Source organism: Dreissena polymorpha, chromosome 4, assembly GCF_020536995.1.
Source record: "Dreissena polymorpha isolate Duluth1 chromosome 4, UMN_Dpol_1.0, whole genome shotgun sequence".
Taxonomy (NCBI): Eukaryota; Metazoa; Mollusca; class Bivalvia; order Myida; family Dreissenidae; genus Dreissena; species Dreissena polymorpha.
Window position 1 is genome coordinate 134,431,150 of NC_068358.1, and position 13,569 is coordinate 134,444,718.

A 13,569-nucleotide genomic window follows, 5' to 3' on the forward strand; every position below is an offset into this window, starting at 1 on the left:
GTTTTACTAAACTAAACTGTACTTTACAAAACTGTTATTACTACTGTATGTTATTAGTACTGTATTAACTATGTTATTTTTTCTCTAGATATTGACGAGTGTTCAAGCCAGCCCGGTATATGCCAAGATGGCGAATGCATCAACAACCAGGGCAGCTTCAGGTGCGAGTGCCCGAGGGGTTTCGTCCTCGGGCCCGACCGGCGAACGTGTCTTGGTAAGCAAAACTCGTTGCTTTCGACCTTCGGCATTTTGAAATGCGTCCAAAAATATAACTGAATTTTTGTCACTTGATCTATTTCAGAGCAACGTGTTGAGTTAATCTCGAAATGTTTACTTTTATGCTAAAGATATTGTGTTTCTCGCATTCAACACATTTCAAACTGATTTTCCCAAAAAGTACCAATTCATGCAGTGGATGAATGGTAAGAGTTCGAATGTAAAGGTCTTAAGTGTAGATAACAACTGCAATAATAAATACAAACATGAATTCCGCTCTTACGTTGAATTTAAGCAGTGAGACTTTGAGGTGAAATGTAACATTTCAGGTATTGCTTTTTATGCGCCCGGATCGAATGATCGGAGACATATTGTGTTTGGCCTGTCTGTCTGTCATTCTGGCATTCTGTCCCAAAACTTTAACCTGGGTTCAAGTTTTGCGACAACTTTTGCATTATTGAAGATAGCAACTTGATATTTGGCGTGCATGTGTATCTAATGAAGCTGCACATTTTGAGTGGTGAAAGGTCAATGTCAAGGTCATCCTTCAAGTTCAAAAGTCAAAAAATACAATCCAGGGGAAGTAATAAGCTTTAAAAGGGAGATTATTTCTAAACCTGCTAAATGATAGATTGAAATTTTATTTCAAAGCGGCGCGATAGGGGCATTGTGTTTCTGACAAACACATGTCTTGTTGAGATACTCGTTGTGTGTGTTGGGTACTAAAACCATGTATGCAAATTAAGATGCGATCACTTATGTTTTTATATGGTCTAATCGTCGGGTTTAGTCACTTAAAGCAAGGCGGAATAAGGAAAAATAATTTAATGTCAACGATACCATCATACGTATATTTCAATAATAATACCAATAATTGTTTGCAGCCATACACATGAATAATACAGGTTCCGCCCAAGGGAATATATAATTGTTACAAAAGCGATGTCTCAATACCACTACATGTATATGTTTTAAGTATGCAAGTACTTTCCATTTGTTAGTTTGACAATTTATAGCGAAGGAGACGTATTATGTTATCACGATTGTCCTCTTTTTTCTTTGACGTATAAGTATTACTGTTTTCAAAAGGCTTATCGAATAAATAAAACGAAACATAAAAACTCGCACAAGGCTCGTAAATACCATTTACCGGTGTGTCACAATTGTATCAATCTACGATGTACACTTTGCATGTGTAGACCGCCGAAAGGACCGCTGCTTCCTGCGCTACAGCCGGGGACAGTGCAGCAACCCGTCGCCAATGCTGGTGACCAAGTCCACCTGCTGCTGTATGGTTGACTCGATGGAGGCACCCGGGATTGCCTGGGGCGTGGCATGCGAGCCGTGCCCTTCAATGTCGGATCCGGAGTTTAAGACGCTCTGCAAACATGGATCCGGAACAGACCACGACGGCGGAGGTTGGTACCACACACCGTCCATTGAAAGCTGGAATGTTCGACATTCATTGTGCAAATAAGTTGACATCCTATTCGACTTACAAATTATATTTTGCTTAAGGAATTCGACGCGAAATGATGATATCATACGTTGAAGGTTTATTTAAAAAAGATGCATAACGGGTTACATAAAACATTGCCATTAGGACTGATGTGCCATAAGCAGTGCGGTTGTATTTGATGCTAATGCCGTCGCTAAATTACAATAACGACAATGGCGATGCTTATATTCCCGGTATTGTTGATAATCATACACAAATGAGAATAATGATCGTGAAACATGTTGTTATAATGAAAATCATTAGCTTTCTTATGCATATGATAACATACATAAAGCCATAGAAAGTATAGTATGAAAATTATTCAAGTTGTCTACATTATCAATGTTGTTTGTAAATGCCTGAACACTTTGATTTCAAACGCAAAAAGTCACACCAATATACAGTATTTTCTGAATTACTGTTACAAATATCGCAACCGTGCACAACAAACAAATGTACATCGTTTTTTCTACATTTTTACACGTGTCATACAGCAATCAACCACTGCGCCCTTATGCCGGAAATCTGTGAGAATGGCGCGTGTGAGAACAGCCCTCCCTCGTACCGGTGTGTCTGTAACCCAGGATACCTGCCGGACTCTTCAGGGAAAAGATGCATCAGTAAGTCTGGAGTCCAAAGTTTGTTTTTTAAAAGACTGGTTTTAACCTGTTACGAGCTTTCTCAGAAATAATTGTAACGTTTTTTTGTGTCACAGTTTGTTTTCTGCAAAAAGTAAGCTTTTGTGTGATGGCTCTTTGTCCTCCGTGCGTCTTGTGTAAACAGTTCATTCAGACGTCCACTCATCGTAAACTTTGTGGCCTTTGCGTCTTATAATTTGTTCGTAATATTTGCAATCTAATTACACATTACGAAGCATTTTAGATTAATATAAACTTTGCGATTCAGATGTAAACGAGTGTGTGGTCAACCCGCGGCTCTGCGAAGGTGGTCAGTGCCGGGATACACCGGGATCCTTCGTTTGCACGTGCCCTTCCGGCTCGAGGCTCGATCCCTCCAACAACATGTGTGAAGGTACAAGTAACCAAAATTTAATGGGAACGAAAAACCCTAAATAGTGCACATGGTCCCGTCTCGTAAGGCATATTTACATAAATTTATTTTGATATAATACATTTGCATACAAATTTGATAGCCAATGCCTGAATAAGGTACAATCGACATAGATACTGATGCAGTTTTACTGATGAGATATATTGCGGCGTTTCAAAAGTGCATTATACAATTGGATGTGTAATATAACAGTGACCGTCATATTCTTTTTAGACTTTAAAACATTTTTCTATATTGATCCTATTGCATGACAAACACAGCTGGGTAAACATACTTGATGTATGTCAAGATTTTGTTTTAAAATTATTATATATTTTTCATTGTTTTGATTGAATATGTCGATTATAAACACGATGTATTGCAGACATTGACGAGTGTAGATCATCCCCCTGCCAGGGAGGAACGTGTACCAACACCGCAGGAAGTTTCAGGTGTAAATGCGACCACGGGTTCTCATTGGACGTCTCGGGACTGATATGCGTTGGTAAATGCGACTGGTTTATAAATCATCCTAAAATGTAATTAAAGTACATTAACATTAGTTGTCTATATACAAATCGACCCAATGGCAATTATATAATGGATATTATGTGCATCGATTTATTTAAACAGTAATTATTTTTGCAAGGGTTCCACAGCAAACTTGTGCAACAATTTTTTTATTGAAAGTTCCTAGTCAGGGTCGTTATTGAAATATTAAACAAAATCATTAGTAACCGTAATGAGCAAAGTTAGAACTATCAGAAATTCTTATTCATAGCATTGGTAGCATAATAAGTACAAATAGTTCAATGAAGTAGTCAGCACCCCCGGAAACCCGATATGCTGTGAAAAGTTGGATGTGCTTGGAAAAGTTGCCGATAGATTTCGCTGAATTTCGGTAGGGTAAGTAAATCCAGTTCTATAATTGTTTTAAGGCATTTTTGAAATAAAATATATTTTGGTATATGCAAAGGAGGTATTTCCACATAGGTTACTAAAATCCTGGTTACTATTATTCAGGATTAATTGAAATATTGCTATTTAAAGTAGACGATGCAGGGATTTGTCCGATATTTAGCACTTTATTTACAAATTTCTTTAAAGGTATGAAAGTGAAAAAGGTTTTGCACCGCATGTTATATCAACCAATGTCCCCGAGTACCATATCCGCCAGGGTTTCTTAACAAATTCGTATACCTGGAAAAATTCGACTTTCCATTAAAAATGTTGTTGAAAAAATAATATGACCTGGTGCAGTTTAAAAGAAGCCAAGATATAACAGGAGTGCAGTTCGTTTATAAACTTAAAAGCTCACTATTACAGCTGAGTTATGCCCACTCTGATGCTTTTTAGATCATTTTCATTGAACTTTGAGGTTTCATAATAATATCCGTTCTGAAGCTATGTTAATTTCCAGCTTTTTGTATCTTTTTTATTGTTTGAAAATATTGTAAATGTAAAGCAATTGATTAAAACAGGTAAAAATATACGTCAGTTAGGCAATCTAAACATTTATAATTATATTTTCTGCCTATAGTTCCAATTATGGGCAGACTTTCATAAATCTGAACTAAATTTGGATCTATGATACATGGCTTAAAGTTGACAGCTTTGCAAACATCCCCGACAATTCACGTGTGCCCATGTCTGTTTCTTTTCGTTTTTTTTTGGTAATGATATATGCAAGCTGTAAACTTTTATTTTCAAAACCCAATTCACGCCTCCTTCTTATGTATTTGTTTTCATAGATAACACGCAGTTCTCATCTGCTGAAGCCCTAAGCCTTGAAATAATATATTCATCCAGATTTCAGCGAATTATAACATTTAAAACTAGGACGTACTTTCCATTTGAGCGTAAAACGCATATTGAGAGAAATCGTCAAGATTACATTTAAATCATATAGCTCTGGTCTTTTAGCACTATACTCAATAAATAACGTCATAGTATGTGTTTTACTTTAAAAGTCATTTAAAGTTTCACGTCATGGATAAAAGATTTTTATCGTATTGAATATTAAGTACGACATACAGTTTGTTTGCAAGTCGCGTAACCAACTAAAGGTAGATTATTAACGAACGGCTCTCGAATTCTTGTTGTGAATCTCTCTCACTATGCTTCTCTCCTCTCTGTCTGTCTCTGTCAGTGTCTGTCTGTCTGTCCGTACATACCATAGCTACAGTAAGGGGTTCTTTATGTCCGGTTTTCTGTACAACTTGACACAACAAGGTCCATTCCGTAAAAAATCGCTCTTAAGAGGTTAAAATATACATGTGGGTTTCTACGTAAGAGTATAATTTACTCCACGATTATTTCAAACAGTAACCAAATAGTAAGTATGAAAAGTCTCAGTGCAAGGAACAAGCATGCAAAGCGCATTTATCAGCTGTAATAGTGAGCTTTTAAGTTTATAAACGAACTGCACTCCTGTCTATCTTGACATCTTTTGAAATGCACCAGGCCATATAATTTTTTCATCAACATGTTGAATGTAAAGTCGAATCTTTCCACCGATACGATTTTTTTAAGAAACCCTGGCGGATATGGAACTCGGTGACATTGGTTGATATAATTGCCGGTGCAAAAACTTTTTCATTGGCATACCTTTAAAGAAATTTGTAAATAGAGTGCTAAATATGGGACAAATCCCTGCATCGTCAACTTTAAATAGCCATATTTCAATAAATCCTAATAATAGTAACCAGGATTTTTCTAATATACATGGAAATACCTCCTTTGCCTATACCAAAATATATTAAAATTCAAAAATGCCTTTAAACAATTATAGAACTGGATTTACTTAACTTACCGAAATTCAGCGAAATTTATCGGCAACTTTTAAAAGCACATCCAACTTTTCACAGCATATCGGGTTTCCGGGGGTGGTCAGTGTCATTATAAAACTATTAAAAAATGACAGCGTCATAAAAGTGACCTTTTTCGCAGACGAGCGACTGGGTTCCTGCTGGATGCGCATCCGGGACGGTCAGTGCGAGGACAACGTGAAGCGACCCATGCTCAAGTCTGAGTGCTGCAACACCGTGGGAATGGCGTGGGGGAGCCCGTGTGAGCCGTGCGCCGCGTCCAGTGAGTAATACGGTCAAACAATGAAATTTTATCTATTACTGTGTTTTACTTTTTTTCTTGTATAAAGTGATTGCCAATTTGATCATCATTAATGTATTTCCCGAAAAATATTGCTCGTTTCGATGAAGAAATTGATTCATTAACCATTAAATTTGATGTTAAGTGTAAGTGTAAGCATTTTGAAAGACTTAAATTCGAGACTAAATGTAGAATACTTGGGCATAAGAAGCATTGAAATAAGCTGCGACAATTCTAAAATCCGGTTTCTCTTGGACCGATTTTATCGTCGAATTTTAGCCAACCAAGTTCGAATTGATTTTGTGTAATATATTGTATTTCATATATACCTAGTTGATTTTATGCACACGCATATCTTTGCGTGTTTTATCATCTAGTTGTTTGTAAAGAATTGGCATGTTTATTAATCAAGAAGATTTTTAATAAAAAGCAAAAAAGCAAATCGAATCAAGCGATTGAATCTCATTAATATGAGAAGCGTCATGCATAAATGGGTCTTAAGCCTAGTCCAGAGCATTTATGTATGCTACGATATCTTTCGTTACTTTTGACATGATAACTTCTGACCAGTCTGTGCTTATGCGCAGGCTGGCCAGGATATGTGCTGGCCGCATATGACATAAAAACCCGTTTTTGCATAACGCTGCACATTTTTTATATCGAGTTAGGCCTGAATCGTCGTAGTTCAAGTAGTGAACGTACACGGGTGGTATTTACAATGTTCAAAGAAAATTTAAATACATTTGCACTTTACTGACTTTGTTTTTCTATCTATGTTTCAATATTTACGTAAAAAGGGCTACATAAAGATTCTATAAAGCGAGCTATGGGCATTCAATCAATTCGTCGCAGTCAAACTGTGATCACGAAAAGAGCATAATAAAACATCACCTCAGAATATGAAGTTTGCCAAGTATGCCTGAGACTCTTTACACATTAATATATCGATGATTTCAAACCACGTTGATGCTCAAAAACAGTTATTTACACAAAAAGAAAATCGATCAAAATTAATCTGAAAAAGACGTTATTGTTACAAAGCAACGACGTACAATTGATATAAATACGTTATATTCTGTGTCTGTTCGCATTATCTTTCATTACAGTTCGAGACAGATGTCCGCGCGGTTTCATATACAAACGAGATGGTTGTGTGGGTAAGTATATGTACTTATAAATCGTATTGTATTGTCTTGTATTATATAATCATCGCGATATTAGCACAATATGTAATTCGCGAATGCAAATAAAATAGCAAAAATAAATACTTAAAGTAACTTTATTTGACGGTGTTAGGTCCTCACAATTGTAAGCAAGCAATTCATATAAGCGGTATCCGTACCATATTAACAGTTATTACATCTTGTTCCGCTTATCACTGGTGAATTTATGGTATTGACATTACAATTCAGCATATAAACAGTCTTCGCATCTGTGGGAAATACGCTACTATTTTCTTCTCAAATCACAGTCGTATATTCAATCATATTTTGTGTGATATATGTAGTCGTATCCAGTTCTTGCAATGAACATATACAATAATGATTGTGTGATGTTCACACATTCTTTATTTTGTGCCAATCATATTCTTTGAATTAAAATATGACAAATCGAATAATATAATAATCACATGTGCGGATGAAAAATGACTTGTGAATACATGTATATGATATATCCGAGCAGACATCAACGAATGTGAGCAGTTTGCGGACTTGTGTCGGGGTGGAGGGGTGTGTGTCAACACGGAAGGGTCATTCACATGCCAATGCCCCTCGGGCATGGAGCTCGATCCCTCGGGCACCAGCTGTCTGGGTATGGCTTTATGTCACATAATACGGCATAACAGTTAAATGTCTCATTTGTAAAGTAATTTATTTCCATGCACAGCAATTGTTACTATTTTAACAAAAAGTAAAAACAAACCATATTCATTACTTTAGGGCTATTGCATAGTTTGCATGAACTTTTTGATAGTGAGCTTCTACCAAGAATGTTCGAATAATCAACCTCCCTTTCAGTTAAAATTGAGCCCGGCCTAAGTAAGCATGTATATGTGATTAAAGGAATAATGATGCAAAATCTCTTTATTTATTGAAAATATTGAAACTCTTCTTCGCAGTTGTAAGCAAACTCTTCAAAATTTAGATATATTTTAACAAAATATTTAAATTATTGTGTTTTTGTACTTCAGTATCATACGTTATCTGTACATTTCTTCAAACATATTATTAAATGTTGTAACATTCTTAAACTATATTAAGAGACCCAGGATTATATTAGGCCTCTTGCGTTTTTTAACTTCCTCTGTTTAGTCTGACAGTATTGTATAAATAATAGATGTTATTATATCACGAATTACAAGTTATGTGTACCATAATGACGTCATACATAATGAAATACCATGTATTATGATACGATATATGATATGTATTATGTAATATGAGTGTTTGTTTCAGACAAACGGAAGTCAACGTGTTATTTAGAGTACAGACGCGGCCAGTGTTCGGAAGGTCTTGACAGCGTCTTCACTCGGTCCATGTGTTGTTGCACGGTGGGAAAAGCATGGAGTCACTTGTGCGAGCCGTGTCCGACAAAAGGAACTGGTAAGCTTTTAAGAACTGTGGTATATATGTATGTATTACATACATTATTGAACTATGTTATTGCTTAGTTTAGTTTTGATTTAAACAAATTAAATTGCAAGTCTGACGTGTTTTCACCACCTTAAAGGGTACTTTTTTCCGGATTGTGTAGCTTTATTAGAATTTCAGAGGTCTGCTTCAGACTGCATGATGTATGATCCACGCATATATGTTCCATATAGTTTTTGTGATGTTCCATGCAGATATTGGATGTCTCATATGTTTTTTTAATGTTCAATACAGTTCGTGTTGATGTTCAATGTAGTTTTATTGATGTTAAAAATAGTGTTTGTATTGTTCAATAAAGTGTTTTCTAATAATCCATATACTAGTCGTTTGTGTTTGTTCTTTACAGAGCAGCACAAGGCGCTTTGCCCTGTGGACGGTCATGGTGGCGATCCTGTTTCTCCGACAGGTATGTATCACCCAATACATGTATTACACTTGTTACACATTTTTGAGTTGACTTCGGTACAAATGCAAAAAAACTTACATGTACTAGGTTGCGTGACATAAATGTTTTATTACTACATTCAAACCATTGTTTATTATCTAAGATTTTAATATTATATATACATGTTTATTGCTACTTGTTTTAAAAGCCTGTAATTCCTTCTAGATATTAACGAATGCCGAGAGATTCCGGGTATATGTACAAACGGACAGTGCCGCAATACGTTGGGAAGTTTCACGTGCACGTGTGACAGAGGTTTCGCCCTCGATGCAAGGGGATTCAACTGCACAGGTAATTGACTCAATATATTCCCATTAAATCAACCACACTCGTTATGTGTATTGCAATGATTACGTCAGTGTTTATGTCGACGTTGTAAATGCTAAGGTTTCCACAATATAAAACATGATTAAATATATTTTTGCTAAAAAAAGGCCTTAATTACTTATGTTTGTTATTAACTTTTGTTGAATGCACGTATGTTTTTTTTTCAGCCCACGTTTTTTTTAATAAACATCGTGTTTCAATAACTAAAATAATGTATGCTGATTCAAATAGGGCAGTGATAAGTAAATTAAATAAGTATTTGTACTTAGCATTTGTCAACCAGCCAAGGGAAAGTGTGAGTTGGTAAAGTCACCGACTTCATAATACTGAAATACTGTTTAAAACGGCAAAATCCAACCAACCAACAATCAAACAAACATTGTGCGTTTTCCAAATGTTGAAAATAGTACACAATAAACGTGTTACTGATACAAAGGCGATGTAAATCGCTGAAAATGCGATCTTGTATGATTCTAGATATTGACGAATGTCGTATATCCTTCGATGTCTGTGAGAACGGAGCATGCGTGAACACCGAGGGAATGTTCCGGTGCGAGTGTAATCCAGGCTACGTCCCTGTCATGATGGACCAAATGTGCATGGGTAACTTTGTAAAATGTATTTTAAATATATACTTTCTTATTGATCACATTAAATATATTTTCTGCGAATACAAGTACAAATTTCACCAATGTAACTTTGCCGTTATTGCCATTTGATTAATAATAAGTCATTTTTAATGAAGTTTCAAGTTTCCACGTTAGATTTCAGGAATTAATGATACAGACAAAAATATTCTTATCGGTCGATCATGCGCGTATTGTTAGGTGATTCCGCAGCACTGATTTTCGAGGGAGTTATTGACAGTTAAATAATAAAAAATCCGCGTAAGATTTAGGATACGTATGTTCCAAAAAAGTATATGCGGCATAGGCTGGCCACGCACAGATTGTCAAGTCATTCAACTAAAATGCCAGGCCAATATAATTCCGGTCTTTTAATGTTTAAAAAGGTTCATATCTTTATTTCTTCTTCAAATGTGATCATTTAATCCATACTTCGTTGTTGAAGTTATTCATCGTGAAGCATTCATCAGTTTTATTGAAATTTTGTTTCATAGGTCATTTTTGTAACAATTATGTTCATTGGTCTTACATGTATTACAGACGTGAACGAGTGCGAGGGAGACAAGTCTCTGTGTCGAGGCGGCACGTGCCATAACGAGCCTGGCAGCTTTCGGTGCGAGTGTCCCAGCGGCCTAGAGCTCTCTACCGACGAAAGATCTTGTGTTGGTAAGCGTAAACGTAATTTGATTGACGGTGTTCTTTTGATATAATTCAATAATAAATATATTGGCTGGTTTATCTTTCAAATAAAGGTGATTTGCTTGGTCCATGACGTTCTTATCCAGGTAAGAACTCAACAGCCACCATTCAGCTATGAAATAATGTTTTATTGTTTTGTTTCTGCAATTATTGTTTAAAAATTTGTAATTAACGGTACTTTTATACTTCCTCTTTTTTATTTGAGTTAACAACATTAATTTGCTGTCAGTTAATATTAAATGCTTGTTAATGTTCAATTGCGATTATACGAACAGTGCTTTGTCACATTTCGTTGAAATCAAAAACGTTCGTTCCATGCAATAGTTGTTAGCGTATAAATAAGCGCCATACTTGAAGTATCTTTTCGATAATTTTTACTGATCTTTTTAACATTCTTACACTATTTCATCTGTCTTCTGCAGACATTGACGAGTGTGGCTCAAGTAGCAGCGTGTGTTCCAACGGCTATTGCGAGAACTTCATGGGCGGCTACCACTGTAGATGCCACACAGGATTCAAGCCGAACACGCAGCAAACGTCCTGCGTCGGTAGGCGGACTTGCTGATTTAGGGAAATATCATCGATACGTGCATACATCACTTTTGAATATGAGTATAGGCCCGTTTCATAAAGTTCGTACAAACTGTTTTCTTACGTGAGCAATCTTACGAAGTTCTTAAGAGTTGTTTAATGAAACGGGCCACATAACATCATAAGAAAACGTTAATTTGAAAATGTAATGCTTATGTTTTTAAAAGCATGCACATTTCAAAAAGGTTTTAAGTAAGGCATTCTATTTTTGTTATACATGCATATTTATTCATCTGCATCTATTGTTATAAAGATATTGCGTTTATTACATATATTTCTGTTCAGATATCGACGAGTGTGCGGAGAACAATGGCGGATGTGAGATGTTGTGTGTGAATTCTCCAGGAAGTTTCGCGTGCGGGTGTGAGATGGGCTTCACACTCATGCCGAACGGCAGAAATTGCAAAGGTAAACACACAGGGCATAAAAACCAATCGTTATTTTAGATTTTATGTGCCAAGTTCTCTGGTTATTTTTAAAGATGTTTAATGATTAATGTGATAAATATTGGCTGTCAGCTTGACGGAGTATGTTAATTGTGTGTTCGATGAAAATTGAATTATCCGGTATCATTTGACGCATGCTTGTAATATACAGGCATTGTTTTATACATATATGTACAGCGTTTTTTGTCGTTGTCGTTGGGACGGTATATTACTGTTCCAGATTACAACGAATGTCGGGAAAACCCGAATATCTGTAACGGCGGCAAGTGTAATAACACCCCGGGGGCATACAGGTGCATATGTACCGACGGGCTGCGGTCATCACAGGACATGAAACAATGCATCGGTATTTCGCGTTGTCTTCTGTGTTTGTTGAATGAATGAACGCAGGGGTTAGAAATTATATTTCATTGTTTAAATGGATACAATTTCAATAAGGTACTTTAATAATTTTAGTACATTAACAATATGGTAACACGTCGCCTGTGGTATTTAATTTAATCGCTTCTACAGAAGCATGTTATGTGTTTAAAATGAATTGATACACAATACAAGTTTCCTTAAGCTTCTCCGAAATAGAGTTCCCGATAGAGTTATTCGTTTTTGGCACTCAAAATTTAATAATTCAAATAAGCAAATATGATTTGTCGGAAGTAGCTTTTAGGCACAAAATCAATCAATCAGTCGCTCACAAAAACCATACTAAGCGTCCTTGGCTGATGCTATTAATATAGACAGCTAGTCTTTCATTTAACCGTTGTAGACACGTGTCATAGATATACCCGGTATGAACGAGTGTTGACTTTATATACCAGATCTCAACGAGTGTTGTCTTGTATGTACCAGATCTCAACGAGTTTTGTCTTGTATATACCAGATATCAACGAGTGTTGTCTTGTATGTACCAGATATCAACGAGTGTTGTCTTGTATGTACCAGATATCAACGACTGTTTTCTTGTATGTACCAGATATCAACGAGTGTTGTCTTAAATGTACCGGATATCAACGAGTGTTGTCTTGTATGGACCAGATATCAACGAGTGTTGTCTTGTATGTACCAGATATCAACGAGTGTTGTCTTGTATGTACCAGATATCAACGAGTGTTGTCTTGTATGTACCAGATATCAACGACTGTTTTCTTGTATGTACCAGATATCAACGAGAATTGTCCCGTAATTTCCACATATCAACGAATGCACTAGATATCTACGAGAGTTTTATTGTATGTATCAGATATCACGACTTACTAACTTCTTCTCCTGACATACTAATACACGTCACCTATATGTCATTGCAAAAACATGAGTGAAGTAGTGTTTGATCGATTGCACCGGCATTTTTCAATATGACCATCGCCCGAATCCTTTTAGTCGGGTTGAGTGGGTCGGGATAAAGAGACTCCCCGTTGCAGACACAGTGCGGCCCTTGTTCTCTATAGTGCTAGGTAAGAAACACCTTGTCATACAACAAGACCAAGGACAAGCTCATGACAAGACAATAGTGCTTTTTAAAACCAGTGTCGCCGTATACAACCAGATATGGGGAGTTTGGTTTCTATTCAAATAGAAAGCTACTGTCAACCTAGACGACCAAACGTTGTGTTATGTTTGTTTTTTAAATCAGCGAATTGACTTTAAGATTTAGTTAGTTAATTTTTTGTCACGACATTTATCGCATTAAATGGACCTTTTCACAGATTCTGGCAGATATTGAAGTTTGTCATTAAATGCTTAAAATTGATAAATGTAAACATTGGATCTTAAAAGCTCCAGTACAAGACAAGAATACAATTAAAGAAAGAAAAAACGTAACCCTCAACTGGGTTTGAACGACTGACACCTGGAGTAAAAGTCTAACGCTTAGAACACTCGGCCATCCGGGCGCATACAATGAGTGATGTATTTTATA

General features: G+C 36.2%; 1 protein-coding gene across 2 annotated transcripts in view; it reads left to right on the forward strand.

Moving 5' to 3' along the window:
• The window catches only part of LOC127876682 (fibrillin-2-like), a 124,197-nt gene that overhangs the window by 73,565 nt on the left and 37,063 nt on the right, over window positions 1–13,569 (forward strand). For both annotated transcript variants that reach the window (XM_052422067.1, XM_052422066.1), the window contains 16 exons: window positions 89–214; window positions 1,416–1,634; window positions 2,209–2,334; window positions 2,621–2,746; window positions 3,150–3,269; window positions 5,714–5,854; window positions 6,979–7,029; window positions 7,556–7,684; window positions 8,329–8,475; window positions 8,870–8,929; window positions 9,134–9,259; window positions 9,773–9,898; window positions 10,462–10,587; window positions 11,043–11,168; window positions 11,497–11,619; window positions 11,878–12,003. In XM_052422067.1, coding sequence (XP_052278027.1) covers window positions 89–214; window positions 1,416–1,634; window positions 2,209–2,334; window positions 2,621–2,746; window positions 3,150–3,269; window positions 5,714–5,854; window positions 6,979–7,029; window positions 7,556–7,684; window positions 8,329–8,475; window positions 8,870–8,929; window positions 9,134–9,259; window positions 9,773–9,898; window positions 10,462–10,587; window positions 11,043–11,168; window positions 11,497–11,619; window positions 11,878–12,003 — 1,998 coding nt within the window. The remainder of the gene's footprint in view (window positions 1–88; window positions 215–1,415; window positions 1,635–2,208; window positions 2,335–2,620; window positions 2,747–3,149; window positions 3,270–5,713; window positions 5,855–6,978; window positions 7,030–7,555; window positions 7,685–8,328; window positions 8,476–8,869; window positions 8,930–9,133; window positions 9,260–9,772; window positions 9,899–10,461; window positions 10,588–11,042; window positions 11,169–11,496; window positions 11,620–11,877; window positions 12,004–13,569) is intronic.